At 34.0% G+C, this 12666-nt stretch overlaps 1 protein-coding gene across 6 annotated transcripts in view; it reads right to left on the bottom strand.

Moving 5' to 3' along the window:
* PPIG (peptidylprolyl isomerase G) overlaps positions 1-12666 on the bottom strand; it is a 37496-nt gene that overhangs the window by 6069 nt on the left and 18761 nt on the right. For all 6 annotated transcript variants that reach the window (XM_006182851.3, XM_032479651.1, XM_032479650.1 and 3 more), the window contains 3 exons: positions 3111-3324; positions 2161-2328; positions 668-755 (listed from right to left, as the gene is read on the bottom strand). In XM_006182851.3, the coding sequence (XP_006182913.1) occupies positions 668-755; positions 2161-2328; positions 3111-3324 (470 nt within the window). The remainder of the gene's footprint in view (positions 1-667; positions 756-2160; positions 2329-3110; positions 3325-12666) is intronic.

Raw genomic sequence — 12666 nt, 5'->3', positions numbered from 1 at the left:
AGACATATGCAGAGTGAGAAGAGTTGGAACCCTGGGGTACCACAATATTTAAAGGTCAGGTAGAGGAGTATGAAGCAGCACTGGAAATTTAAGATAGATTGGCCAGAGACAGGAAGAAATAATGATGGAAGCAAAGGGGAAAGAGTATTACGAGGAAGGAGATTAATTAAGACAAAGAATGAAAGGGTTCACTGGATTTTGTGACATGGAGCTGACCATATAGCAAGTTCTATTTTCACCAGAATGGTAGAAGACAAACTGAGAAATCGTTCAGGAAGGAGCAGAAAGTGAAGAAATAATATACTAAACATAGCCATATTTCTTAAAAGTTTTAAAAACACAAGAAAGATACTTAAATTCTGATGAGAATCCAGGAAAGAGAAAGAATATGAAATAAAATAAGGGTAGTTTTTTAACACGAGTAGAGATGCAGAAAGTAACAAAGGACACAAGAAAGACCTCAATCTCATTTTATACCATGTATGTATAAGATCTATTAATATCTCATGGATTTTCAGTGTGGAAGTACTAACATAAAGTTACTATAAGAAGAGAACATATAATTCAGTATCTACATCCACTCTAAATTTTAGCTATTAAGAAGCACTCTAAAATTATTTAAGATAAATGCAATACTATCAGGATTTCTGGGAGAAGAATCACCTACCCTTGGTCCTCTTCCTTTAATTTTCCTGCCAGACCTAGTAACTAAAAGTCGCCTCTGGTATGAAGCAGGCTGGGAGTTAGGTAGATTACTAGAAGGAAGCAAAGGGAAAATTAAAACACATTATTTTATAAAAATAAATACGGAAAACATAACTTTACTGATTTGAACTAATAAATTTAAAATCTTTCATATAATCAGTGGTTCTCAAACAGGAATGTTTTATCAATTCCTACTAGATATCTGAAAAAGTATGGGAGCGTTTTTTCACTTGTCAAATGACTAAAGGGTGCCATTGGTACCTAGTGCCCACAAGTCAGGAATGTGTAAGGATGAAGAACTACTCTGCCCCCAAATGCCAACTGTGTCCTGTTGAGAAACACTGTTATACAATTATTACTAAGATGACGTTAACTTGATTGTGCTAAGGAACACAGATGAGCTCAGAGTATGCCGTATGCTGTTGAAAGAACAATTTTAAAACTGTGTCACTCTAAAGTAACTCATTATCCCACAAGCGGTTGTTCACTGGTAATAAAACTATAGTGAAGTATAATTTATGTAAATTAAGCAGACAAGATGGTCTGAATTAGCAAAATGCTTGATTAACAACATGCTTTATAGCAAAAAAGAAACTTTATTTTCAAATAGTAATGAGTTAATATTTAATTAGCACTAACAATGTTCACATAAGTTACACTTGAAAGCTCATTCTAAAGTAGTTCAAATACTGTCTCCTTTACATTCACTTCCTTAGAGACATCCTTTCCTAATAATTGAGGAAAAATAAACTCGAGCCAATCCATCAAAATTACCCCAAGTTTCAAATAACTAAGATTTATTTTTATATTTCTACTGTGTTGTGAAAGTATAGGGGGAATTCTCAGGATTTTATCACCTTTATGTTATAACAACATATATCTGATCATAAGTAAGAGAATGATGTCCATCTTTTTTTCTATTTTGGGGCATAATTATTAAAATGATTCATAAAGAACTAATAGAACTATTAATACTAATAAATGTGAATTTATGTAGAGAAACTTCAAAGTACTTGAGTATGATATCAATTTGCATTACCACAATATTATAAATCAGGCAAGGAAAAGAACATTTTCCTCCTATTAGACAAATTGAAAAACAAAAGTTCTTACTTGCTTAAAAGCTTAATGTATACAAGTAACAGAGTAAAATAGTTATCTTGTTTTAAATGGAATTTGTTTGGAAAGACACTTAACATATCTTTTTGCCATTTGTGTTGCTTTTTTTTTTTTTAAGTAACTTTTACTCAAAATCTGTTTGAATTAAGTCAATTTATTTTTTCAGCTAGCCAGTTAGCAAAAAGGAGATTTGCTAACATCTTATTAAAATATTTTCAATCCTGGGACAAGGTCACCAATGAAATCTTGTCTAAAATAAGTAAAAATAGTTTAAAAAAGAGAAAATTCTATGGTAGAGAATGTAGGGCACTCTGTAAGAGAAACATATTCACATACCACTCTCTCTCTCTTTCTCTCTCCCTGTTCTTCCTCTCTTTTTCATCAGCTTTAGGAGGACTTTTTCTCATTAGGAATCTGTTTTCAGGTATAGGTGGGATCTCTTCTGGACGGACAGTAGACTGGGGTTGTGCTTCAAGATTTTCAGTCTCACTTTCACTAGACGCACTTAAGAGAAACACACAAAACAAGTTCCATTTGGTTATTATGTACCTACTTCAATTTTCCTACCATTGGTATTTCTTTCCTTTATAATATGTACAATATAAACACCACCCTGTCCCCCATCCTTGACCAAAGATGCAATTACATGGGGAAAATATTCATTCCTCTGACAAACTAACCAAGCGAAAACCAAAACCAAATGTTTTTGTTAGACGTTCTCAAAAATTAATATCCAATAAAATGGAACCAAAATAAGATACTCTATGGGCAATGCACTGATAAATTTAAAATACTTTAAAATATAAGCAAAAGAATTAGCTGCTTTAGAGGCAACAGGCATATAAAGACAAGTTTTAGTACAAACACAGATTATTGCAGACAAAACAGAAAAAAAGTAAATATACTGATATTATGTCTTCTACTCTTATGTTACAAAGGACAAAAAAGCAACTGAGACTGTTACAGAAAATAAGGAAAACAATCACTCATTTTCTATAATCCTTATCAATCTTATATTCCTTCCATAAAATACAAACCTATATAACCAAAAGCATCATATCACTGAGTTCAGACAAAATGAACTGAATGGTTTTGTCAAAAATTAAAAGTACCCAAATTTAATCTATAGACTATAGAATATCAAAATGGTCCTATACATCATGCTGTGAAATATTTCTCACTATTTTAATGTTCCCATATAACTGACCAAAAGTCTCAGTAAGTTTATATACAAAAGAGAGGGGAATTAGAATATAAAGTGAGCCCAGTAAAAGTGTAATCAAGACCTTTTCTTGCTTTTCTTTCGCTTCTTCTTTTCTTTCTTGTGTTTACGGGAATTTTTCCTATGTTTCTTTTTTCTTTTCTTGGATTTCTCTTCAGAAGCACTTTCAGAATCAGAAGAATCAGAAGAGGACTGAGAATCGCTTGAGCTATCTGAGTCACTGGACGATGATGATGATGATGATGATGATTTATGCCTTTTCTTTTCTTCTTTCTTAGCTTTAATATAAAGCAAAAGAGTTTGGTCAACACTTTTAAGAAAAACTTTGTTAAGTGGAAATTTAGATTTTGCGCAGATTCTCAAAGTCCAGTATTTAACACTTTGCTCATCCAGCTCTTTGATCTGAGGGGTACGGAAAGGAGTTAAGAGTCAGGATTAGAATCCAGATCTTCAAATTCATGGGCCAGGGTTACACCTATTGAGCCAAAGAATTCTGGAAAAGTAATAGATAAGTCTAAAATACTAAACTAAATTAATTTTAGGAAACATCTGAATAACACAGTTTTTAAAAAGCACAGAAAGAACAGTCAAGAGTCCCAAGTTCTAATTTCTTTGTAGTTTTCAACTTTTTTCTATTACTATCAAGATTGGAAATAGAACTGTAGGAAAGAAATAATAGAAAAAATACTTAGCATAAACACAGTAAGATAAAAAATACGATTCCATTGGCATGGGCTTATCAATGCCTGAGTATTCCTCTAATGATTAAGAAATTTAGCTGTAGTTGAAGAGCAGACAGTGGGTAGTTGTAGTCATCTGCCAATAGGGGTCTCTACAAAAAGTAATTTCAAGTTTAAATTTTATTTTCACTTAAGGAAGTTCAATTTTAAAAGGGGCCCCAAAACTCAAATGCTTTAAGGACTAGAAAACTAACACAAATAGGTGAAGTTAAACTAGTTGTAATACAACAGGAAGTTGAAGGAAGATATGTCAGATTGGATAGGGCCTGACCTAATAGTATTCTAATTCAAATCATGATAGACTTAAAGGAGTCAATTCAACAATCCGATTAAAGAATGAGCAGAGGACCTGAAGATATTTTTCCAAAGAAGACATACAGATGGCCAACGGACACATAAAAAGATGCTCAACAACACTAATCATCAGGGAAATGCAAATCAAAACCACAATGAGATATCACCTCATATCTGTCAGAATGGCTATCATGAAAAAGGCAACACATAACAAGCATTGGTGAGAATGTGGAAAAAAGGGAACATGCATGCAATGTTGGAGGGAATGTAAATTGGTAGGAATAGCATGGAGGTTCCTCAAAAAGTTAAAAATAGCACTGCCATACGCCCCAGCAATTCTACTTCTGGGTATTTATCCAAAGAGAACGAAAACACTAATTCTAAAAGAATATGCACCTCAGTGTTCACTGCAGCATTACTTACAAAAGCCAAGATATGGAAGCAACCTAAGTGTCCACAAATGGGTGAATGGATAAAGAATACGTGGCGAGCGCGCACACACACGTGCGCACACACGCACAGAGGAATATTAGTAATAAAACTGAAAGGCAATCCTACTATTTGTTACAACATGAATGGACCTAGAGGGAAGCATGCTAAGTGAAATAAGTCAGACATAAAGACAAATACTATGTGATTTCACTTATATGTAGAATCTAAAAAACAAAACAAATGAATAAACATAACAAGACAGAAACAGACTCAAAGACACAGAGAACAAACTAGTGGTTACCAGGCCATAGGGAAGTGAGGGGATGGGGAAATAGGGGAAGGGGATCAAGAGGTACAAATGTAATGCAGAGCATAGGGAATACGGTCAGTAATATTCTAATACCTCTGTGTCATGACAGACAGTAACCAGACTTATTATGGTGATCATTTTACACTGTATAAAAATATCAAATCACTGTGTTGTATACCTAAAACTAACATAGTATTTTAAGTCAATTATGCTTTAATTTAAAAAAGAAAAAAGTGAATTCAGGCCAAAGGTAGGACAATATTGATACACAGATAACTACAATAAGCTGGAACACATCAAATATATATAAGAAAAGCAGGATAAATGCTTTATATTTTATTTACAAATACCAGTAAAATTTTCCTGTATGACCTATACCACTGGCTAACCAAACAGTAGATGAAGGGAAGATGCTCTTTATCAAAACTATTCCAGGAATAAATGAAGAAGGAAGTATAGAGTTAGAATATCACTATTTTACAACTCCTGAGGCTGACTACCAATGGCTGCTGCAGAAATCAGAGACAACCTGTCCTAAGTGACTTCTGCTCTCTCATTAGAAGGAATTTAAAAAATCAAAACTGCACCTGATCAATTTTCCAGACCTAACTACAAAGTTGTATGAAATAGAAGCACAGAAGGAACACACTACATAACAACAAGTATGCAACCAGTAAAATTCAGTATATGCAATAATGGGAAACACTACAGGACAAATGACCTAGATTGTTCAATAAATCTCAAGAAACCATAAAAGGAGATGGTGGGGGAATCTATTAAAAACAAAAACAAATAAAAAAGAAATCACAACACCAATCCCAGTATTTGAACCTGATTTGGATTCAAATTCAAACATCAAAAACTTAACATTAACAAAACAATCAGAAATTTGAACACTGTAAGGACTTTCGATATTTAGGAATATGTTTATATATCTGCATATGATTATGGTATTTTTAAGTCATCTTTTAGATATAATTAATAAAATTATTTATGAATAAAATGTTATGCCTAGAATTTCCTTCAAAATAATAGGAAATGGAGAATTGGCCAAGGGTAGATAACATTAGATTGGCCATGAAGTAAATGTTGAAGCTAAGTAATGAATATGAGTGTTTTGTTTTACTATTTCAACTACTTCTGTGTATATTAATATTTTCCATAAGTAAAAAAATAAAAAAGGACAGAGAAAATACAACTTTGGACTGACTGTTTGTTTACAGATCTTAATTGAGAGAGTTAACACCTGGTTTGTAACCTTTCCATTCACCTCAGGAACACCTAAGGATTTGGAACTTGGCCAAATCATTCTTGAGGCTAAACTCAGAATTTATAAGAGTGTCCTCGGTCCAAGATAAATGAGAATCTGGCTGAAGTTACTATGTTCTTGACCAAGGGCTTGCAGTTCACTGTCAAGATTGCTTTTCTAGTACCAATGAGATGCTGCTGCACCGGAGAATGGGAACAAGGTATAAAAAAAAAGCTGAAGGGACCTTAGAGGTAACAGCTTCATTGAATTAAGGCAGTCCTTCCTCACCCAGTCATGTTCCCCAGTAAAAATATCTAAGACCACATAATATGCAAGCAAAATAAAAATATTCCACATAAGCACAAAATACAGCTGTTAAAATCATTGATAAAAAATAGTAATACTTTACCCTATGATTAACAAAGCTTTATTTGCCAGCTCCAATTTATATTTATTTTGCATTGGGATTCTTTCTTATGAGAAATACATTGCAGCTAGTTTCCTTAAAAAGCAAGCCATTTTCCCCACTAAATATGTTAAATACATGCCAAATAACCATTTATATTTAGTTTTCACATGACATTTCATGTAAGCACTTGAGCAAAGCAAGATACCACAACATGGAAGTCCAGAAAGAGATTTTAATTCTTCTTACGGTAAGATAATACACCTGAGTATCATATGATATCATCTATAAAAGGAAATAAACTGTATTTTAGGAAAGATGCTTTGGAAGAGAACTTAGAAAGCTCTAAGCTTGAAAAGGTTCCCCCTTTTCATGTTTGTCAATATTATTTTTGAATGAAATTTAATTTACATCTCTTGTTCCTATAAATCTGCTCAAAAAAGAAAAAGATAAAATGAGAAATAACAGCTAAAGAATAGAAGGGTAAAAAGGCAAAAACAGAGACATACAATATCAACATTAGTCTTAATAGAATGTAGCTTGAGTTTCAAAATTTGTGTTAATTTAAATATTAAAATATGATTTAGGCATACTGTGAATCTGATTGAAATTTTATCCTTCTCAGATCAAGAAGTATGTTTAACTGAATAGTAAATAGGTACATATTCAACATGATGCCAGGACATGGAGAAAAAGAATCGTAGCTTATATGGGGAAGGAAATCCCATAGGAAAATGTGATGGAAAGTTGTGTGCCCTGCCCTCAGAGTTTATCATCTATTTGGAAAATAAGACCAACAAGTGTGAATTCAATGGAAAACAGCACCTGAAAGTATACACTAAGTTGTAATAAATTTTCTAGAAACTCTGACTATAAACTGTACATGGATTTAGAAGTGAGTAAGGTCAATAAGGACAACGGTAAAGTAGAAAGGCTTTGGAGAAGTACATCAGTTCTTCTATTACCAAACATACGTGTTTCTATAAATCACTGTGCTGTGAAAACCCACACAATAAAAACCACATGGGTTATGGGAAGAACGGGGCTGGGGCACAAAACTCAAAAATTCATCAGCGGCACAGTAAAGTAGTGGAAAGAGGGTCATATAAAATTAGATGGAAAGTTTTCGTAGGAGACTATGCTTAGGTATGGCTCATAACACAAGTGATGAAATGAGGTAGCTTAGTAGATGTCTGAGATATGTGTATGTGTGATTTTTGTGTATTCCTGAAAAGCTGTTCTATTGGGTAAGGTTTACTGCACTCACATAGTATTTCTTGTAGACAAGAGCGTGCATAGGCAAAGGTTGAAACTGATGTGATCAAATCGTTTTCCAATATACCAACTGAATGGAACAAATGCATGTTTTCAAAATAAGCAGTATAGCAGAACTGACTATATTAGGATTTGAAACAGGGGCAAGAAAAAGTAGTGTGCAGTAGTATCTGTAAGAGTACTTACAATGTGCTAATAAGCACTGAACAAAGTCCTTAAAAGGTGTAATTTAAGGATAAGTAGATTCTGGATGTAAAGGGGAAGATTTTTACATCAGATTAAAAGCTTGAGGAAAGGAATGGAGCAATTCCCAACAAGATGGAGTAGATTCAAATCTCCCTAACCTCCTGCTACATATAAAGAGAAACCCTAGATATAACACAAGGAACAAACGTAAGACCCTGAAAGGAAGACCGAAGGCAGAGTGGCCAGGGATCTCTGGATCTGAGGATGACACGGTGATTTTAAATTTGCCTCTTATACCTAGACTTCATGCTGGAGAAGCCTGAAACTTAGAAGTGCCAATGGGCACAGGTTTTTTAAAGCCCCAAGAAGAGCCTGCTCTGTCCCAACAAAGAACTAGAAAGAAGATTGTTTAGCAGAACAAAAAATTTGTTACCAGTACCTGCTCTACTCTAAGGAAACACTAAGGAAAAAAATTAAAAGTTCACCCACCACTCCCTCTTGGCTGTATCAGCAGAGACAAAGTAGAGAACTTGGTTTCCAATACCCCCCTGTCCCCCTCACCCCATAAGAACAAGCAGTGCTGCCCTTCCCTTGCTAGAGTGATGTCAATGGAGACAAAGTGGGAAGCCTGAGCTTCAACTCATCTCACTGCACTGGCAGGTGGCACAGATTTCAGAGAGGAGGAATCTAGAGAAAAAGATTCTTTAAATTTATATATGAAGTCCTGGGGAGACCTCCAAGTGAAACTGAACAGAACTAATATAGCAAAACGTTGGAGAATTAAACTAGTGTTGAATAGCATCCATGTTTTGAGATAGGCCCTTGGGCAGCTTACAAATGAAGCAGACCACAATACTGCAAGGGCTCTGGAAACTGAGTTATCACTGAAACCACAATTCACAAAAGTAGGCCAGGACTTACATGCTATAAATAAGGCAACTGCCTGCTAAAATAGAAAATATAAACAGAATCCAGAGTTTCATAACATACAATACTTAAAACGTCCCCCACAAAAAAGTCACTAATAATTCCAAGAACCAGGAAAATCACAACTTAAGTGAAAAAAAAAAAAAAAAAAGACAATCAAAAGATGTCACACCCAAAGACTCATATGTTGGAATTAACAAGGATTTTTAAAAAGCCATCTTAAAAATGCTTCAACAAGCAATCATACACAAATGCAAAAATAGTTAAAAAAAAAAAAGCTCAGGAAAAAAGAAAAGATATAAAGTACCAAAAGGAATGTAAGAACTGAAAAGTACAATGATAAAATAACTGAAATAAAAACCTTACTAAATGTGCTCTATATCAGAGTGGGGATGACAGAGGAAAGTGTTAGCAAAGCAGAGACAGACCAATAGAAATTACCCAATCAGAACACCAAAGAAAATACAAAAACAAACAAAACATGAGCAGAGCCTCAGAGACCTGTGGAATAATAAAAAAAAAAATCTAACGTTTGAGCTATTAGAATTCCAGGAGAAAAATTTGAAACTGAAAAAACTTTTAAAATAATGATGCCAGAAAATTTCCCACATTTGGCCTGAAGTACAGACCTACAGATTCAAGAAACTAAGCAAACCTCAAACAGGATAAACTCTAAGTAATCTATACCAAAACACATCAGAATCAAACTTATAAAAAAACAAAGAGAAAAATACTGAAAGTAGCTGGAGAGGAATAACACATTACCTACCTATAGGGGAACAATGATTTGAACGGCAACAGAGTTCTCATTTGAAAGCAGAGGCCAAAAAGAAGCGGCCTAACACCTTTTTATGTGCTGAAATAACTGTCAACCCAGATTTCTATATCCAGTGAAAACACCCATCATGAAAGAAAGGGAAATAAAGACATTTTCAGAAAACTAAGATAGTCTGCTGCCAGCAAATCTACCTTTAAAAAAATGGCTAAAGGACATTCACCAAACAAAAGGAAATAACAGGAGACTTGGAATTGCAGAAAGGAGTAAGAACAATGAAATGAGTAAAAATAGAAGATAAAGAAATTAACAATCATAAAAATAGAAGATAAAGGAATTAACAATCAGTTGATATAAAAATAAATATGAATGGCTCCTAAAGAGATGGTAACGTCAAACACCTTTAAGAAATGCTAATTAAAATTAGCTAAAAACAAAAAACAAAAAACCCCAAAAAACTATCATTAGGCTGGCAAAGATTAAAGAGTTTGACAATATGTGGTTTGGAAAGGGTACAGGGAAATTAACTCTCCTGTATTTTAGTGGCAGTGTCTACCAACATTACAAATGCATGACCCCTATAATCTGTTAATTCCATTTCTATGAATTTATTTTACATGATCAACATTAACATACATGTAAAATGATATACAAAATGTGGGAATGGGAACTGATGGGTGGAGATGGGAAGGAGACTTTTCACTATCCTTTTATGCTTTCTACATTTTGAATAAAATGAACACATTAACTTAAAAATTGAAGTAATTTTAAAACTTCCAAATCTCACAACTGTCTTCATTCCATTCTCCAAAAACCCCACTTCCTGCCTAACCATTTACATGAAATCTATTTAAGAGTATTATTTACAAGCATACAACTATCCTTAAGATAAAATGAAAAAGAAAAAAAAAGATAAAATGAAACAGTAGTGTAAGCAAAACCACAATGCAAGTTAAGAACCATAATCGATGAAAAGGATTACAAAGAACACTTTTAAACTCTTGGGCCACTTCTGGTTAGTTTATTTTAGATTATTTAGATTATGAAGTTTGCTTATCACTTTGTAAAAGAATTTCCCAAACCTGTTCACTGACCTTTGTTGGTAGGGGTAAAACTACTGGGTACTGACTTTACTAGTATGATGTTAAGGTGAAAAAAACTTCCAGAACATTGTACTTGTAAAAGAAAATACTGCCTTACTAGTTTTTTGAGAGCTATAAATTTTGTACCAATGGATTTCACAAGAAATCTTTGTACTGAAGAAAACTTCTAAGCCATCATAAAAATAAGATTTGAAATAAAGAATAGAACTATTCCTAAAATAAACCTCTTCTAGATGTTTTCATTTCAAATTTTTGAACAGTTTCCTCTTTTGAATAGTTTCTAAGTTTAACATCCCACTATTTTCCAGAAATAGTGCCATCATCACGGCTCTTAATTCCAGAATAAGGACACTGAAATGGAATCCTGTCACCATACAATTGAGTCTTTGATGTGCTTTTCCACTGTTTCCTGAGTACAAGATTCACCAGCTGCTTCCTCTATTGTGCTCTTCTTTCTGTACTGCCAGTTATTTGTTTTCTACCACGTATATCATTTATTTATTGCCACGTTACCACAACTCAGCACTTGTGACTCTATGTACTCTGTAATATATCACTGGCCCCATATCTTACTGCATGGCATGGTGGACAGACTTCTCTTTAACAACTGCAGTCAACTCTAAAGAGACCAGCATTACCTGAGATTATGCCAACTACTGAAAAAAACAGGAAGTACCTTAATCAATGTAGTGGTTTTGTGGTCTGTGTTCTATCCTCCACTCTGCCCCTTGATAGCCTCTACAGGGATGCAGTTTTGATTAGCCTCCAGTGTTCCACCTCTGCATCTGTTGGAAGGATCTTCCCCTTGACTCTGAACCTTCTTAGGCACATTCAAATATCCCCAAAAAGTATAATTTCTAATCTCACAACAGCAAAGGGAGAAAGGCCCAAGAAGATTGCCCAGACTCACCAAGACCATATACAGGTGGGCCCAGACAGTCAGATTTCTTCAGAAGTCTTTTTGTTTTCTTTCAGGAAGTTAGAAAAAGAAAAAAGAAGATTCTGTATTTATTTCTTTTTAAACTGGGGTGTGTATCTCTCAAACAAGGTTTTAAATAGAACAGCACTGTGTTGCATAAAGCTTTTTGACTGTCTCCAATTAAAAATTGTAAGGAGGCGATTTATCAAACTTACAAATTGGATGTAAGACACAGCTCTGCCTGAAAAAAAGATTATATAGATGCACAACAAAATTCATTCTGACCAATGCTGTAAATGGTAACTGAAGGACTGTAAGGTAACAGGTGTCAAACTGTGTGACCTCAAACTTAAAAGATCTTTTCCTCTTTCCACAGTGTGATCCAGAACAGAGCAGGCATGGAAGGTATGGCTCAAAACAAATTTCATCTTTTCAATAACTCCTGGGCCCACACTAAAACGGGCTAAATCTCCCCCAATTGATGAAACTGATCAGGGCAAGGTATCTTCCTTAGCATGAGTTTGAGGAACACATTCTAGAATGCTACATCAACTCTCAGCACAACTTCCTGGCCCCAATAGCATGGGCAAAATTATCATTTATCACTTCAGGTGAAAATACATTATAAAAACATAATAATACTCATTCACTTTCTCATCCTTTCAGCAAATATTCAAACACTAACCATTTAGTATCAAAAGAATCTTTACATCAAATTTATTAGATAGTCTATAGTCACTTTTATGGTTTAAGATGTAAACCTTTTAATGATCTTGATCTCTTTCTAAGTATGTAAACCATATAGCATCATTAACTTTTATAAGCAGAGAATAGGTCCTAACACAAAAATCCTCAAAGACTACAAAAACATAAGGAAAAAAAAAACCCAGTTAAGTACAGAATAAAAGATGAAGATTTCCTAGATGACATGGGAAGAAACAATACCCTAAATCAAAATATTTCAATTGTACCAACAACACTTTGAAGAATTAAATAGCAACAAG

The sequence above is a fragment of the Camelus ferus genome, chromosome 5, assembly GCF_009834535.1.
Source record: "Camelus ferus isolate YT-003-E chromosome 5, BCGSAC_Cfer_1.0, whole genome shotgun sequence".
NCBI classification, from domain to species: Eukaryota; Metazoa; Chordata; class Mammalia; order Artiodactyla; family Camelidae; genus Camelus; species Camelus ferus.
Note: the sequence above shows the minus strand (reverse complement) of the source record. Positions and strands in the feature narration are given on the sequence as shown.